We start from the raw sequence: 17,544 nt of genomic DNA, 5'->3' as shown, positions 1-17,544 counted from the left end.
TTCGCCTTGGCAGACACACCCCACCACCTCACACCCGCTTCATTAACAATGGCACCTGGTGTACCTTTGGGGTCGAACACCTCAGAACTGCATGAAGAGACGATATTTCTAGGGGGCTTCGGGGCAATCCGTGATCCTCGGAAAACATGCCTGGATCCTCAGTCTTTCGGGAAGTGATCAACACACTTGGGGAAGGCAGGCGTATGTCCTGTTCCAGCTGTAACTGGGGGAAGAAACAATTTACCTGTCACAGAGGAATACAGCACAGAAACAGGATCTTTAGCCCAACTTGCCCATGCTGACCAAGATGCCCCATCTACGCTAGTCCCACATGGCTGTGTTTGGCCCATATCACTCTCACCATTTTCTATCCGTGTACCTGGTTAAGTATCATGGAGTCATAGTTACTCTGCACTGAAACAGGCCCTTTGGCCCAACTCATCCATGCTGACCAAGATGACCTATTTAAACTAGTCTCATTTGGCTGTGTTTAGTAAAGGGTACAACATTAGTGCAAGATAATGAGGACTAAGGTGATGGAAGTGGGCAGCAGAATGGCGCAGCGGTAGAGTTGCTGCCTTACAATGCCAGAGACCCGGGTTCGATCCTGACTATGGGTACTGTCTGTACGGAGTTTTTCGTTCTCCCTGTGACCGTGTGGGCTTTTTCTGGGTGCTCGGGTTTTTCATTCCACATTCTAAAGGCGTGCCTGTGGGCTTCTGTAAAATTGTTCTTAATGTGTTGGATAGAACTATTATACAAGGTGGTCGCTGGTCGGCACGCACTCAGCGGGGCGAGGTGCCTGTTTTCATGCTGTATCTCCTAAAACTAAAATAAAGCCTGTGTGACCTTCTCCTGCCTCTGACCCTGCACACCTGACAGTAGGAACCTGTTCAGCACACTCACCTGCAACGCTTTCACTCTGCCAGCAGTATGTTCCTGGGAAGTCCCTCCGACCGGCACAGCCTCAGAGACGGATAATTCAGGGATGAAAATACTGTCATGAGAAAAAGCTCTGCTTCCGATGTTACTTTGGGTGCTGAAATAAAACAAATATGAATGAATGTAATGTCACAGATTATTAGATAGTACTTCTGAGGAAAGAAAAATAATACTGTTTGATGAACTCGTAACTTTGATGGCAACAGTCTCTTTGTATCTTCAAACACTGCCTGGGTGAGGTCTGCTGTATAATTTAACAGGGTTTTATGCAAAACAAATCATTTCACTGTACCTAGGTTCAGGTGACAATAAAGAATAATTGAATCATACTTTAGTTATTATTTTCCTTAATTGCTCATTTTTTACACATTAGCACATGTATGTCTTAAAGGCAGTAAGTTTAGCGTTTTTTTCCTATGTGTAAAGTGGGGCAGAATGCTATGGACTATACATGTGGTTACAGGGGGAACATGCAAACTCCACACAGGCAGTGACCGAGGTCAGGATCAAACCCAGGTCTCTGGAAGTTACTGCTGTATCACTAAACACTAAACTATAACTCTAAATTTGTTTCATCAGATGAACATGATACAGTACGGAACAGGAACGATCACCTTTGACCAAGAAGGTTATGAATTCATCACATTACGGAGATCTGTGCACACTATCGCGGCAATCTCCAGTACGGTGATATAGGAACGGTGCCTTTTGGATGAGATATTAAATGAAGACCCTGTCTGCTGGACCTTCTGGATCAAGAATTGGTCTGCTGGATCAAGAATTTTTTTCGAAGGAAAACTAAAAAATGAAGATCAAAAAAATGTTTTTGAAATATTCAGCAGCAGCAGCATCCGTGGAGAGTGTTTCTAAACTGATGTTTCATGTTGAGCAGTTAATACTGAAAAGTGGCACTGAGGTAAAAAAACAGCCCATCATCGTATTGAATGGTAGTGCAGGCAGGACAGGCCACATTGTCTACTCTTGCTGAAGAAGGATCACAACCTGACACATCACCTGGGCCCCCAGACCCACTGAGTTACTCCAGCACTTTGTGTTTGGCTCAAGATTCCAGCATCTGCAGTTTCTTGTGTCTTTAGTTTACTGTTTAGAGTTTAGACTTTAGAGATATAGCATAGAAACAGGCACTTCGGCCCGCTGAGTTTGCACCGACCAGCGTTCAACCCATAAACTAACACTATCAACACACTAGGGACAATTTACAATTTTACTGAAGCCAATTAGCCTACACCTCACTTGCACCTCCTCCAACATCTACTGTATCCGCTGTTCCAGGTGTCAACTTCTGTACATCGGTGAGACCAAGTGCAGGCTCGGCGATGGTTTCGCTGAACACCTCCGCTCAGTCCGCCTTAACCTACCTGATCTCCCGGTGGCTCAGCACTTCAACTCCCCCTCTCTTTCCCAATCTGACCTTTCTGTCCTGGGCCTACTCCATTGTCAGAATGAGGCCAAGTGCAAATTGGAGAAACAACACCTTATATTTCGCTTGGGTAGTTTATACCCCATCGGTATGAACATTGACTTCTCTAACTTCAAATAGCACTTTCTTTCCCTCTCTCTCCATCCCCTCCCCCTTCCCAGTTCTCCCACCAGTCTTACTGTCTCCGACTTAATTCTATCTTTGTCCCGCCCACTCCCCTGACATTAGTCTGAAGAAGGGTTTCAACCCAAAACGCAACCCATTCCTTCTCTCCAGAGATGCTGCCTGTCCCGCTGAGTTACTCCAGCATTTTGTGTCTACCTTCAACCTACAAACCTGTACGTCTTTGGAGCATGGGAGGAAACAGGAGCACCCAGAGAAAATCCATGAGGTCACAGGGAGAAAGTACAGACTGTGCACAGATAGAATCCATAGTCAGGATCAAACCCGCGTCTTTAGTGCTGTAAGGCAGCAACTCTACCCCTGTTTTTTCTGTTGCTTCTGTTCATTATGCAATTTTATAAATGGTGGAATTGTCCTTGACAGTCTTGAGTAATTCTTATCCCGAGAAATATTTTACTGCTTCTCATATGTCCCAAAATCTCAATCATGACTTTATCCCTTGTAATATTTGAACACCTCAATTAAATCATCCCTCAGCTCTGGACATTTAGTTTAGTGATCCTGTATGGAAACACAGACCATTGATCACCCATTCACACTAGGTCTATGTGATACCAATTTCTCAGCCACTCCTCGCACATTAGGGACAATTTACAGAGGGGCAATTAACTGACAAACACGCTCATCTTTGGAAAGTGGGGGGAAACCGGAGCAGCCAGAGGAAATACGTGCGGTCACCGGGAGAACATGCAAACTCCTCACAGACAGCACCCAAGGTCAGGATCGAACATGGATCACTGGTGCTGTGATGCAGTCGCTCTACCAGCTATGTCAATGTGTCGTCCCAGCTCTGCAAACCAGTCGCAGTTTCTCCAGACCATCCATTACTGAAGCAGCCAGGATCAAACCTGGGTCTCTGGCGCTGTATTGTAGATCACTGATTTAAATCTTTTCTGCACCTTTTCTTTCTATAGTGTGGCATCCGGAATTTATTCTACTCAAATTCTTTTCCTTCCTGTTCAAATCCCACATGCATGTTTAAACTGTCCTGTCATACACATCCTGGTCTCTACATTCCTGCTAACCCTTTAGAATTTCAGCCTGTATGCAGTTTATTTTAGTTTAGAGATACAGCGTTGAAACATACCCATTTTCCCACCAAGTCCGTGCTGACCAGTGATCCCTGCATATTAACATTACCCTACACAAACTCGGGACAATCTACATTTATTCAAAGCCAATTAGCCTTACGTCGAGCAATCCTTGTTCAATACATACCAGGGCCCCATCCCCGACCTCTACCTCCGCTACATCGACGACTGCTTTGGTGCCACCTCCTGCACCCGCACACAACTGACTGACTTCATCCACTTCACCACTAACTTCCATCCGGCACTCAAATACACCTGGACCATTTCCGACACTTCCCTACCATTCCTTGACCTCACTATCTCCATTGCAGGTGATAGACTTCTAACCGACATACACTATAAACCCACTGACTCCCATGGCTATCTGGACTACACTTCTTCCCACCCTGCTTCCTGTAAGGACTCCATCCCCTACTCCCAATTCCTCCGTCTACGCCGCATCTGCTCCACGGATGAGGCGTTCCACACCAGGACATCTGAAATGTCCTCACTATTCAGGGAACGGGGGTTCCCCTCCTCCACCATAAATGAGGCTCGCACCAGGGTCTCCTCCATACCCCGAAACACTGCTCTCTCTCCCCATCCCCGCACTCGCAACAAGGGCCGAGTCCCCCTAGTCCTCACCTTTCACCCCACCAGCCATCACATACAAAAAGTAATCCTACGTCAGTTTCGCCACCTCCAACGTGACCCCACTACTCGCCACATCTTCCCATCTCCCCCCATATCTGCCTTCCGCAAAGACCGCTCCCTCCATAACTCCCTTGTCAATTCTTCCCTTCCCTCTCGGTCCACCCCCTCCCCGGGCACTTTCCCTTGCAACCGCAAGAGATGCAACACTTGTCCCTTTACCTCCCCCCTCGACTCCGTTCAAGGACCCAAGCAATCGTTCCAGGTGCGACAGATGTTTACCTGCATCTCTTCCAACCTCATCTATTGCGTCCGCTGCTCTAGATGTCAGCAGATCTATATCGGTGAGACCAAGCGGAGGTTGGGCGATCGTTTCGCCGAACACCTCCGCTCGGTCCGCAATAACCAAGCTGACCTCCCGGTGGCTCAGCACTTCAACTCCCCCTCCCACTCCGCCTCCGACCTCTCTGTCCTGGGTCTCCTCCATGGCCACAGCGAGCAGCACCGGAAATTGGAGGAACAGCACCTCATATTCCGTTTGGGGAGTCTGCACCCCGGGGGCATGAACATCGAATTCTCCCAATTTTGTTAGTCCTTGCTGTCTCCTCCCCTTCCTCAGCCCCCCTGCTGTCTCCTCCCATCCCCCAGCCTTCTGGCTACTCCTCCTTTTCCCTTTCCTGTCCCCACCCACCCCCGCCCCCGATCAGTCTGAAGAAGGGTTTCGGCCCGAAACGTTGCCTATTTCCTTCGCTCCATAGATGCTGCTGCGCCCGCTGAGTTTCTCCAGCTTTTTTGTGTAACCTTCGATTCTCCAGCATCTGCAGTTCCCTCTTAAAAACTAAGCCTACAAACCTGTATGTCTTGGGAGTGTGTGAGGAAACCGGAGCTTCCCAGAGAAAACCCATGCAGGTCACGGGGAGAACGTAAAAACGCCATACAGACAGCACCCTTAGCCAGGATCAAACCTGGGTCACTGGCGCTGTAAGGCAGAAACTCTACACTGTATGCAATTTCAGTAACCAGATTTTATTAAAGCTAATATAGATTTAAGAGATACTTGTATGGGCCATCAAATTAAGAGGGAGCAATATTCTGAGTACATGATTATTCTCTGGACCACTCAACGTGACCATTGAAATTACATTTGCGACATAAATATTGATATACCAGATCAATAAACTGTAGCCCCTACCATTTCATGCTGATGCAGCCATTAACAGACCATTGCATTGTAGTTAAATGTCCCAATTCCATTGATTAGTAGTATATAAAAAGCATTGAGAGTTCTGTGACACTCTTTCGTTTTATCTATGCCAAAAGTAAAGAAATATGAATGCTGTTTTTTTTTTTTAAATCACAACACAAGAAGCTGACAATTCTGCTGCACAGCTGCTGCCTTGTAGTTCAGTTTAATTTATTGTCACGTATTCGGAGGTACAGTGAAAAGCTTTTGTTGTGTGCTAACCAGCCAGTAGAAAAACAAATCCCTTCGCCGAACACCTCAGCTCGGTTCGCAATAACCAACCTGATCTCCCAGTGGCTCAGCACATCAATTCCCCCTCCCATTCCGAATCCGACTTTTCTGTCCTGGGCCTCCTCCATGGCCAGAGTGAGGACCACCATAAATTGGAGGAGCAGCACCTCATATTTCGCTTGGGCAGTTTGCACCCCAGCGGTATGAACATTGACGTCCCTAATTTCAGGTAGTCCCTGCTTTCCCCTCCCCTTCTCAGCTCTCCCTCAGCCCACTGTCCCCACCTCTTCATTTCTTCTTCCAGCCCCCCCCACCTTCACATCAGTCTGAAGAAGGGTTTCAACCCGAAACGTTGCCTATTTCCCTCGCTCCATAGATGTTGCCTCACTCGCTGAGTTTCTCCAGCATTTTGTCTACAGTAGAAAGACAATACGTGATTACAATCGAGCCATTCACAGTACACAGATACATGATAAGGGAATCGATATTATCATATGGTGCCAGGAACCTGGAATCCATCCTGGCAACTGGTGCTGTCTGTATGGTGTGGAAACTAGTGTGAGTGGGTGACCGAGGGTCGGCATGGACTCTGTGGGTCGAAGGGCCTGTTTTAATGCTGTATCTCTGAATACGGAAAATAACTAAAACAAACCCCCCCCCCCACCCCCCACTCACTGCATATATTTCTCTTCTATACATCCCCCACTTCACCAAAAATGGAAGCTGAAGATGTGGCTTAGCCCTTATGTCCCTCTGGAAGTGCTTGACCCATTGGGCTGACATCTCTTCCCCTGGAGATAAAGGATGGGTGACTGGAGTCCCAACCCCAAACATCACCCATCCTTTATCTCCAGAGATGCTACCTGACCCGCGGAGTTACTCCAGCACTTTGTGTCCATCTTCGGTATAGACCAGCATCTGCAGTTCCTTCCTCCACATCTCTTACCCTATCTCAGTGTCGGGCTGAACTTCAGACGGTTGGGCGGTGCTGACATCAGTGCTCGACAGGCTCGGTTTCAGGCTGCTCTCTCCTTTAGCCGTGTCGGCAACTTTCCTTTTTTTCTTGGCAAAAAAGTTTTTGAATGTTTTAAACCTTGATTTCTTCTTCCCTGTTAAAGAAAAAATGAAAGCCCAGGAATCACAAGATATTCAGGTCAGAAGGCTAAGCTTATAACACAATTACAGAAAGATTACCTTCAAATTCAGGCCCAGTCTCTTCCCAGCTGTTATTAGCAATGTTATAAAATTTTGAGATTTAAAAAATCAAGTCTGTAATTTATCCCATCAGATAAAGCATAAAAAGGAGTTTAATTTGATACCTAATTCACTTTCATATCTTCAGTATTAAAAATGTTATGGCCATTTTCATACGCTGAAATTAGCATCTTGTTCCCTATTGCTTTTCCATTGACTTAACTCAAAGGCTATGATCGAGGACAGTCAAAAGCCCATAACTTTCTTAAAAATTAAGAGAACTGAATGAAATTTTCAGTTATTATAGATTGAACATTCTGAAACAAATATTAAACAATCTTACGTGGATGACTTGAAATTAAAGCATATAATTAGTTAGTTATCTAATTGTAGCTAATTACAAAATTCAATTACTAGATCTAAACATCTATCCATTTCTTAAGAAAAGGTTAACATTTTTAAATAGCCTAAGTGTCCAAATAACATTCACACAAGAATTCACAATATAGCATGATTTTTAAATCTCATTATCATGAATTTATAGGCCAAATGGAAGGAATTTAGTGTTTAATTCCCGTAAATTAATGGGCATTTAAATCATCTTGCATGTGAGATTTTGTGGAACGCGATCGTTTGGAACGTTGCGGTTGTGGTGAATTTGAACCCCATATTGGCAGGAAAAACACTGGCGGTTCATAAGGGGCCATAATCACATTTTCTCCAAAGAAATTTGGATTAAAGTCATCCTAAGAAGCAAGTTTATATATAAAATATACGACTTACCTGATGTTTTTCCCCTACGTGAGATCCGTCCCGTTGTCGGCGTTGACGGCGTTAGAAGTCGCTTTTTTATTTTACTCCAACAATTAAATTGTACAGCGATTTTTTTTTTTAAACTTCCGAGAACGGATGTCGGAGCGATTTTTCTGCAGCAGCTTAGCAGCCTGAGAAAGATCGACTCCGACAGGCAAGAGAAAACGGCATTTTAATCCCCCCCCCCCCCCCCCCTCAAAGGCACCAAAGTCGCACACACGGCCAGTGGCAGAACTGCAGCGCCACTGAAGGTAAGTATTGTAACTACTGTTATCAGACAACTGAACCATCCTATCGCCAACCATGGCCTGCACAGTGGCACAGCGATACAGTTGCTGCCGTACTGCACCAGACACCCAGGTTCACGCCTGACTATGGGTGATGACTGTACTGAGTGTGTTCGTTCTCCCTGTGACCGTATGGGTTTTCTCCGGGTGCTCCGGTTTCCTCCCACACTTCAAAGAAGTGCAGGTTTGTAGTTAATTGGCTTCTGAAATTGTCCCTAGTGTTTAGGATAGAACTAGTGTATGGGTGATATGTAAGAAGGCACTGCAGATGTTGGTTTAAACCGAAGATAGGCACAAAAAACTGGAGTAACTCAGCAGGGACAGGCAGCCTCTCGAAGGGTCTCGACCCAAAATATCACCCATTCCTTCGCTCCAGAGATGCTGCCTGTCCCGCTGAGTTACTACAACTTTTTGTGTCTATCGTTAGTTTCCGGGTGATGCTGGTCGGCGCAGACTCAATGGGCCTGTTTCCGTGCTTCTGAACTAAACTAAATTAAATTAGAGAGTGGACCTGAAGCCAGAATTAAATCTGCACATCCACGGAGTCTGAAGAAGAGTCCCAACCTGCAACAGGGAGCAGAGTGGTGTGTGGGAGGAAACCGGAGCACCCGGAGAAAATCCACGTGGTCACAGAGAAAACATACAAACTCTGTACAGATCTGTCGCTGTAAGGCAGCGACTCTACAGCTGCTCTACTGAGCTGGTCCAATAATCTCCAACAACAGCATTTAATTAAAACTGGTTTAGATTCCGTTACGATGGAAATAAAGGAACAATTTACAGTGACTTCGTTTTTTTTAAATGTATAGATTCTGAGGTGGTCACAGATACACTGACAGATTACATCTGATCCACATGAGGAGATATTTAGACAGGTGACCAATAGCTTGTTCAAAGCGGTGGATTTTAAGATGTGTTTATACAGGAGGAAGGTAGAGTTGTCTCGGGGGAATTCAAAGCTCGGTGCCTTAACACCAGGGACTATATTCGCAGAATCAATATAAATGCCGACCATTTGGGTAGAAACCGGAGTGCATATGGCTTTTCTTATGACCAGTTCAACTACACAGATTATTATTGATGATAAAAAGCCTAAATACCAAGACCGTTCATTGGGAGTTAAAGTGACAGAAAGGTGAAGGCTGATGAAGATATTTGTAAAAGAGATGAAAGCCTGATCCACACATCTGCTTTCCAAAACGCTGATTTAAGTTGGCAGCTGCAAGCTCTCAATGCTGAAGAACTGTGGGAGGGGAGGCACTGAAGGGGCGTGAGGTTATATGTATCTCTGTGATGTAGGAGCCGGTCTCAGCGCTCAGAGAATGGGGAACAGACATTCAACCTTATGGAGTTCATAAATCACCGTCAATATATCTGAGATAGGGAATAGGAATTTGGTCTCATGGAATTAATGTGAGGAAAAGACAAATCGGACAATGAACAGGGGAACCAGGAACTGCAGATGCTGGTATACAAACAAAAAGACACAGTGCTGGAGTTATGCTTCAAACAGTAGAGCACAGGAACAGGCCCTTCGGCCCACAATGTCTGTGCTGAACATGATGCCAAGATAAACTAATGTCCTCTGCCCACATTTGATCCATATCCTGCAATTTCCTGTATATTCATGTGCCTGTCCAAAAGTCTTTTAAATGCCATTATCATATCTGCTTCATCTACTACCTCCAGTAGCGTGTGTTCTAGGTACCCATACCCTTGGGTAAAAAAACCCTGCCCCGCTCATCTCCCTTAAACTTTGCCCCTCTCACCTTAAAGCTATGCCCTCTAGTATTTGATTTTTCCAACCTGGGATAAAGATTTTGACTGCCGTCCCTATCTATGCCTCTCATGATTTTATGTACTTCCATCAGGTCTCCCTGCAATCTCCGGTGTTCCAGGGAAAACAATCAAAGTGGGCCCAATCTCTCCTTTTAGCTAATACCCTGTAATCCAAGCAGCATTCGGGTAAACCTCATTCTGGTGCACCCACACCAAAGCCTCCACATGCTTCCTATAATGGGGCGACCAGAACAGCACGCAATACTCCAAATATAGCCTAACCAAAGTCCTATAAAGACGCACCATGGCTTCCTGACAGTCAATGCCCTGAAAAATGAAGGCACGGAGACCACAAACCTTCTACACACTGTATCTACTTGTGTTGCCACTTTCAGGGAGCTCTGAATTGGAGCCCTCTGTACATCAATGCTTGTTAAAGGTCTTGCCATTAACAGCATACTTTCCCCTTGCATTCAACCTCCCAAAGTGCAACACTTTACATGAGATAGGCAATAAAGATTTGATCTTATGTATATATGTCATAGGAGCAGAATTAGGCCATTCGGCCCATCAAGTCTACCCCGCCATTCAATCATAGCTGATCTATTTTTCCCACTGAACCCCATTCTCCTGCTTTCTCCCCTTAACCCTCGACATCCTCACTAATCAAGAATCTGTCAAGCTCTTGGAGATTGATAGATTCTTGATCAGGACAGGTTTATAGGTTAATTGGCTTCTATAAATTGTTCCTAGTGTGTATGATATTATTAGTGTAAGAGGTGATTGTTGATTGATGCAGAATGGTGGGTTGAAGGGCCTGTTTCACACTGTACCTCTACGGTCTAAAGTATCACACAGCAAGAGGCAGGTTGATCTGAGAGGTGTAGGAATTCATCAGAGGCTGAGATAATGTGAACGGCCATCATTTTTTATCCCACGCACAGGAGTCCAGACCAAGGAGACACAGGTTTAAGGTGAGAGAGATTTAAAAGTGGTTTGAGTGGCAATGTCTTCACACACAAGGAGAAACCAGCTGCCAGGGGACGCTGAAAACAAGGAACGGCAGAAAAAAAGACACAAAGTGCTGGAGTAACCAAGCGAATAGGTAGCATCTCTGGTGTACTTTGGGTCAGGCCCTTTCTTCAGATTGATTGTGGTGGGGTTGGGGGAGAAAGCTAGAAGAGGAGGAGCAGGACTGTTTGGGCATTGGACAAGTTGGGTGGTAAGGCTTGTTTCTACGATTCACACTCAGAGATCTGCAACAAAAGCCACGGCTTCAAAAGTGAATCTGAACTACACCGGAAGATTGCTCCCGATGTTGGGGAAGTCCAGGACAAGGGGTCACAGCTTAAGGATAAGGGGGAAATCCTTTAAAACCGCGATGAGAAGAACTTTTTTCACACAGAGAGTGGTGAATCTCTGGAACTCTCTGCTGCAGAGGGTAGTCAAGGCCAGTTCATTGGCTATATTTAAGAGGGAGTTAGATGTGGCCCTTGTGGCTAAGGGGATCAGAGGGTATGGAGAGAAGGCAGGTACGGGATACTGAGTTGGATGATCAGCCATGATCATATTGAATGGCGGTGCAGGCTCGAAGGGCCGAATGGCCTACTCCTGCACCTAATTTCTATGTTTCTATGTTACACCAGTGAGACGAGTTATTTGCCTTCATTGCAGTGATTGTAGTTTGGATCAATCCTGCCAGTTTACAGCAGTCAAATACTCCGTGCCAAAAGAAACGTCAGATTTCAACAGTCCTAGACAAAACAATTTTTGAGTGGTTCTAGTTTTAATCCTATTGACACTATTAACAATGCCCGTTGTAAGCACAGAAGTATACAACAGATGGATAGACATTGGTGTACTGAGCAACTGCCCTTTATGTAATGTTAAAAGCTGTCATTTGTAAATGTCATTTGTTCGGTCTCCAATTTCCTTTCGAGATATTGTCCTCATTGATGTAACTCCAGCCTCGAAACACTTTGTTTGTCTTGCAATTCAATCTGCCCCACGGCACGTATCGCTGGAAGGTGACGAGCTGCTTGAATCACAGTTGGGTGGCATCTGGAAACAATCCCAAATGTTGCATAGAAGCTCCGTGCGTTTACCTTGGAAAAGTGAAATGTTCCTGCAAAAGGCTGATATCGAGTTTGGACAGCATCTGTCATTGTTTTCAGCAACACATTGTGAAGAAAACCATTATACCACTCAGTATATATTTTTTTCCTCTCTGTCCAAGAGATTCTTCACAGCAAAGCTGCACGGCTAATTGCATTGTTTGTCGCAAGCAGTTAGCTTGCAGAAACATCGAGTTGTAAAGCCAACAAACGTTTTACTTAGAAAAGAGGCAAGTACCAAGACATGAAAGAAGCTCTTCACAACTCAGATAAAACCGAGACAGTATGAATATTGACTTCTCTAACTTCAAGTAACCCTTGCACCCCCTCTTTCTCCATCCCTCCCACATCCTAGTCGTTGTACTACTTTCACTGTCGTCCTGCTGAGTTCCACTGTCTGTAGTACACATTATCACCTTCCCCACAGCCAACAATGGGCCATTGTGGGCTCCATCTTTCCTTGTTTATCGTTGCTGGCTTTTTGCATATGTTTCATAAATTTGTTCTATGTACCTTTTTATATCTCTCAGTTCCCTCTCCCCTGACTCTCAGTCTGAAGGACGGCCTCGACCCAAAACATTTTTTCCTATTCTCCAGAGGTGCTGTCTGACCCGTTGAGTTACATCAGCTTTTTGTGTCTATCTTCAGTGTAAACCAGCATCTGCAGCTCCTTCTAACACACTCTATTATAAAATGTTCAATTAAAATTAAATTGTTGGTCTGGATGATTGATTTCTTCGGTGTGAGAGCTACTCAGCAGTTAAACAAGTAAACAATACATTTGCAAGTTGATTGATTGCAAAATACAGCATGGAAACAAGCCCTTTGACCCACCAAGTGCATGCTGACCATTGATCACTGTTCAGAGTGGTTCGATGTTATCCCATTTTCTCTTCCATTCCATGCACACTCGGGGCAATTTTACAGAGGCCATCTAACCTGCAAACATGCACATCTTTGGGGGGAAAACCAGAGCACCCAGAGGAAACACACGCGGTCACAGGAAGAATGTGGAAAACTTCACACAGACAACACCCGAGGACAGGATCGAACCCTGGTCTCTGCCTATGTGTGGCAGAGGCTCAACCAACTGTGCCACTGTGCCACCCTAAATGTATCCAGTGAAAGGATAATCATAATTTAAATGAAGAGGAAACTACAGATGCTGGTTTATACCAAAGTTGGACACAAAGTGCTGGAGTAACTGAGCGGGTCAGGCAGCACCTCTGGAGAAAATGGATAGGTGACATTTTGGATCGGGATCCTTCTTCAGACTGATTGTGGTGGGGGGGTGGGGTGAGAGAAAGCTTGGAGACGGCATCTCAAGAAAGGTCCCAACCTGAAACATCACCTATCCATGTTCCCCAGCCATGGGCAGATATCCTGGGGGGGGGGGGGGGGGGGGGGGGGGGGGGGTGATGGGGGCCCTGTACCCCCCTTGTTTTGAGAGGTGGGGGACAATTCCCCCCCCCCCCCCCCCCCCCCCCCGTTTTTGTTAGACATGTAGCACTAAAACAGTCTGGGAATGGCTGTATCGCCCAGGTGGCCTTGCTTGCTCCGGGACTGGCTGTGGCGCCCAGGTCGGCTGGCAGGTCCGGCTGTAGTGCCCAGGCCGCCTGCGTGCCCCGGGACTAACTACAGTTCCCAGATCACGAAAACTAATTGAAAAAAAAAATTTGCCTGCAGGCCGGATGATTTTGGGTTACGGGCCAGATTTGGCCAGTGGGCCTTTGGTTGCCGACCCCTGGCCTAGATGTCAGGCCTCATTATCCCCACCCCCCCCATCCCCAAGTTTTAATAACGAATTCCGCCCATGCGCATGACCTGCTGAGTTACTCCAGCACTTTAAACGTGTTTTACTAAATCCCTCTCTCAGCTCAGCAGGAAGGATCCTTCTTCAGACTCATTATCCACAGGTTTCATGGAAGCATGACAAAACAGAAACTAGTGAGATTGAAGGGAGAGCAGTATGGCACGGTGGCGCAGCGATAGAGTTGCTGCCTTACAGCGCCAGAGGCCCGGGTCTAATCCTGGCAACGGTTGCTGTCTGTACAGAGTTTGCACGTTCTCCCTGTGACAGCGTGGGTTTTCTCCAGGTACACTAGTTTCCTCCCGCATCCTAAAGACGTGCAGGTTTGCAGGTTAATTGGCTTTGATAAATTTGGAAATTGTCCTTAGTGTGTAGTAGAGTGCTAGTGTACAGGGTGATCATTTGTCATTGCGGACCTGATGAGCCAAAGTGCCTATTTCCATGCTGTAAAGTCCAGTCTACAGTCTAAAATTAACCTGAAGGTCAGCAGAGACTGGGCCCCATGAGTTTAAAGGGAGCACAGGATGAACAGGGGAGAGTTTAAAGGGAAACAGGGCTTTGTGGGTTTAGCAGGAGAACAAAAACAAGGCTCAGTTTATTTAAATAGAGCAGAAAAATGGCCACGGTGTGGTTAAAGTGGGTGGAGAAAACTAAGCCTAGTGAGCAGATGCTGACCATCTGGAATTCCAAACAATCCGGCAACTGAGGTCAGAGTTTTACTGTAGCTTTCAAACTTAGGCAGGCTGGATAGGGATTTACTCTGTTATCTGGCTGCAGTGAAGTTGTCTGAGGATGCTCCATGCTGACAATGGTCCAGTAGAGTGTCCCTTGTAGCCAGGGTCCGGAGGGCAAGGAGCACCACCACTCCACCTAGGGCCCGCGAGGGGAGGAGTGCCTCTGCTGTCAGTGACCAAAGGACTGGTGATGGGATCGAGGGAGTAGACAGGGCTGAAGATGTCTTGGTTGGGTTGCTCCTAGGCCTGGCCAAGCTGGTCATCCGCAAGTCACGGTGCCAGGCGGAAGAAGGCTTTACCCGAGCCAGGTGCTTGCCCCTTTACCGGGGCTATATAGTAGTTATTAGAATATTTGTAACATAGTTGTTGATGATTTCATTGAACTAATATACAGGTGATCGATGGTCAGCATGGACTTTATGGGCTGATGGGCCGATGGACCTGTTTCCATGTTGTATCTCTAAAACTAAAACTTCCCCAGATTCTACAACTCGTCCACACAAGAGGCAAATTACAGAGGCCAATTCACCTACCAACCCGTTCCGCAGTTCTTTGTCCCTTCGATAAAACTTTCTCTCTCTTTCTCTCCAGCATCTCTGGGGAAAAAGGGCGGGTGACATTTTGAGTTGGGCCCCTTATTCAGACTGGGGTGGAACCTTTTCTCCAGTCTGAACAAGGGTCCCAACCCAAAACGTCCCCTATCCTTTTTCTCCAGAGATGCAGCCTGACCGGCTGAGTTACTCCAGCACTTTGTTTCTATGTTCATCTCTAATCTATGCAATATTGGTAATATTTTTCTGCTGCAAAGATATTGGGAAATCAAATTGCCAATGTGCCCATGTTCACAGGTAAGAGCCTAGAAAATTAATCTCAAAACCGAGCAATTTCAAATTGCAAAAGGACGTTAAATGGGTGAAACAGAAATAATGTACCTGAACATTCTTCATTGCATTCTTCCGTCTCAGTTGTCTGTCTTGTATCTGGTAACCCTGTGGCCATGATATAGTCTCTGATAAGGGGGAGAAGAACATAAGAATATTAAGCCATTTCACATAACTAAAGAAGTACAATATTACAGAACATAGAATAGTGCAGTGTGCAACATCATGAGAGGAATAGATCGAGTAAATGCACAGAGCCTTTTGCCCAGAGTAGGGGAATCAAGATCTAGAGGACATGGTTTAGTTTAGCTTAGAGATACAGCCCGGAATCAGGCCCTTCGGCCCACCGAGACTGGACCGACCAGTGATCACCCTGCACCCTAGCACTAACCAACACACTAGGGAGAATTTACAATCTTTACTGAAACCAATGAACCAATAAACCTGTACATCTTTGGAGTATGGGAGGAAACCGAAGCACCCAGGGAAAACCCACGCAGCCACGGGAATAACGTACAAACTCCATTCTGACAGCACCCGTAGTTGAGATCAAACCAAGATCTCGGGTGCTGTAAGGCAGCTACTCGATCACTGCGCCACCGTGCTGCCTCTAGGCTTAAAGTGAGGGGGGAAAGATATCATCGAAATCTGGGGGGCAACTTTTTTACACAAAGGGTGGTGGGTGTACGGAATGAGCTACCAGAGGAGATAGGTGAGTTAGGTACAATTGCAACGTTTAAGGAACATTCAGACAAGTACATGGATAGGACAAATTTAGAGTGATACAGGCCAAACGCAGGCAGGTGGGATTTATATAGATGGGGCATGTTGATCGGCGTGGGCAAGTTGGACTGAAGGGGCTGTTTCCACGTTGTATGATTCTATGCAGCACAAGAACAGGTCCTTCAGCACACAATGTCCATGGTGAACATAATGCCAAGTTTAACTAATCTCCTCTGCCTGCACATGTTTCATATCCTATTATTACAGAGGCCAATTAACTTACAAAACCGCACATCTTAGGACATGTGAGTAACTGGAGCACTGGGAGGAACATGCAAGCTCCACAGAGACAGCACCCGAGATCAGAATCAAACCCGGGTCTTTGGTAGAAAATCTGGGTCTCAAGGACTAACGTTGAGTGACTACCAGAGACCCGGTTTTGATCGTGACCTTGGGTGCTTCCTGTGTGGAGTTTGCATGTTCTTGTGACTGCGTTGGTTTCCCCCGGGTGTATAGATCATCAAATTCTGCCCCACATTATATATTATATAAAACTGGTAAGCTTATTGCCTTCAAGACATGTTTTTGCTCTGTGTAAACAATGACTGAGTCCACGCCGACCGTCGTTCACCCGTTCACACTAGTTCTATGTGATCCCACCATCTGATCCACTCCTTACGCGCTGGGGGTAATTTACAGCAGCCACTTAACCTACAAACCTGCACGAGTTTGGGATGTGGGAGGAAACCGGAGCACCCGGAGGAAACCCAAGCAGTCACAGGAAGAACGTACAAACTCCAAGCCGTAGTCAAGATTGAACCTGGGTCTCTGGCGCTGTGAGGCAGCAGCTCTAGCACTGTACCGCCCTGTTAAAATTTCATATGCAACCAAAGCTTGAAGATGTGAGGATAAAAATGGAGTTGACCTGGCAGATATTTCAATCTCTGCTACAGACAGAACAATCATTATAATATTCCCAGATTGTTAGCGACTGTTCCCCTGTGTCCCATGGCTTCGAAGTGCAAAGAGAAAAACATTTATTGCCACAAGTTAATGAATTCTAAATATAAACAGCTGATCTCGCCATAAAGCATTTTGGTATGTGGCTGGTGTTAATCTAATCTGCTCTCCTCCCCCTCACAGTGTCTCTTCCTCTTCCTCAACATAACTAACTTACTGAAATGGGAACTTGAGTTGTACTGAAAGCAGACAATCCATGCAGACTGCCCAAGTATCCTTCTTGTTCCACATCTGTTTCCCCCCCAATGCTTTAAGAGATTAATTTCCTTCTTTAACAGTCCCTACGAAGTCCAGTGAAGGGTCTTTGACTGACTGATTGAAATATATGCAGGTTTTCCGGCAACTGGTGATCTGGTACCTCCTTTAATCCAGACAGAATGACAAGAGCGCACTTGAAACCATCACCCGTCCCCCCCCCGTCCCCCATC

General features: G+C 45.9%; 1 protein-coding gene across 2 annotated transcripts in view; it reads right to left on the bottom strand.

The window, feature by feature from the left end:
- Positions 1–17,544, bottom strand: part of zgc:66433 (uncharacterized protein LOC321250 homolog) — a 62,040-nt gene that overhangs the window by 19,433 nt on the left and 25,063 nt on the right. The window contains exons 2-5 of one of the 2 annotated variants that reach the window (XM_055644004.1): positions 15,425–15,501; positions 6,708–6,870; positions 907–1,039; positions 65–217 (exon numbers count right to left, since the gene is read on the bottom strand). In XM_055644004.1, the coding sequence (XP_055499979.1) occupies positions 65–217; positions 907–1,039; positions 6,708–6,870; positions 15,425–15,501 (526 nt within the window). Of the gene's footprint in view, positions 1–64; positions 224–906; positions 1,040–6,707; positions 6,871–15,424; positions 15,502–17,544 lie in introns of both variants that reach the window. The other variant, XM_055644003.1, reaches the window with a different exon arrangement.

Source organism: Leucoraja erinacea, chromosome 12 (assembly GCF_028641065.1).
Source record: "Leucoraja erinacea ecotype New England chromosome 12, Leri_hhj_1, whole genome shotgun sequence".
Taxonomy (NCBI): Eukaryota; Metazoa; Chordata; class Chondrichthyes; order Rajiformes; family Rajidae; genus Leucoraja; species Leucoraja erinaceus.
Note: the sequence above shows the minus strand (reverse complement) of the source record. Positions and strands in the feature narration are given on the sequence as shown.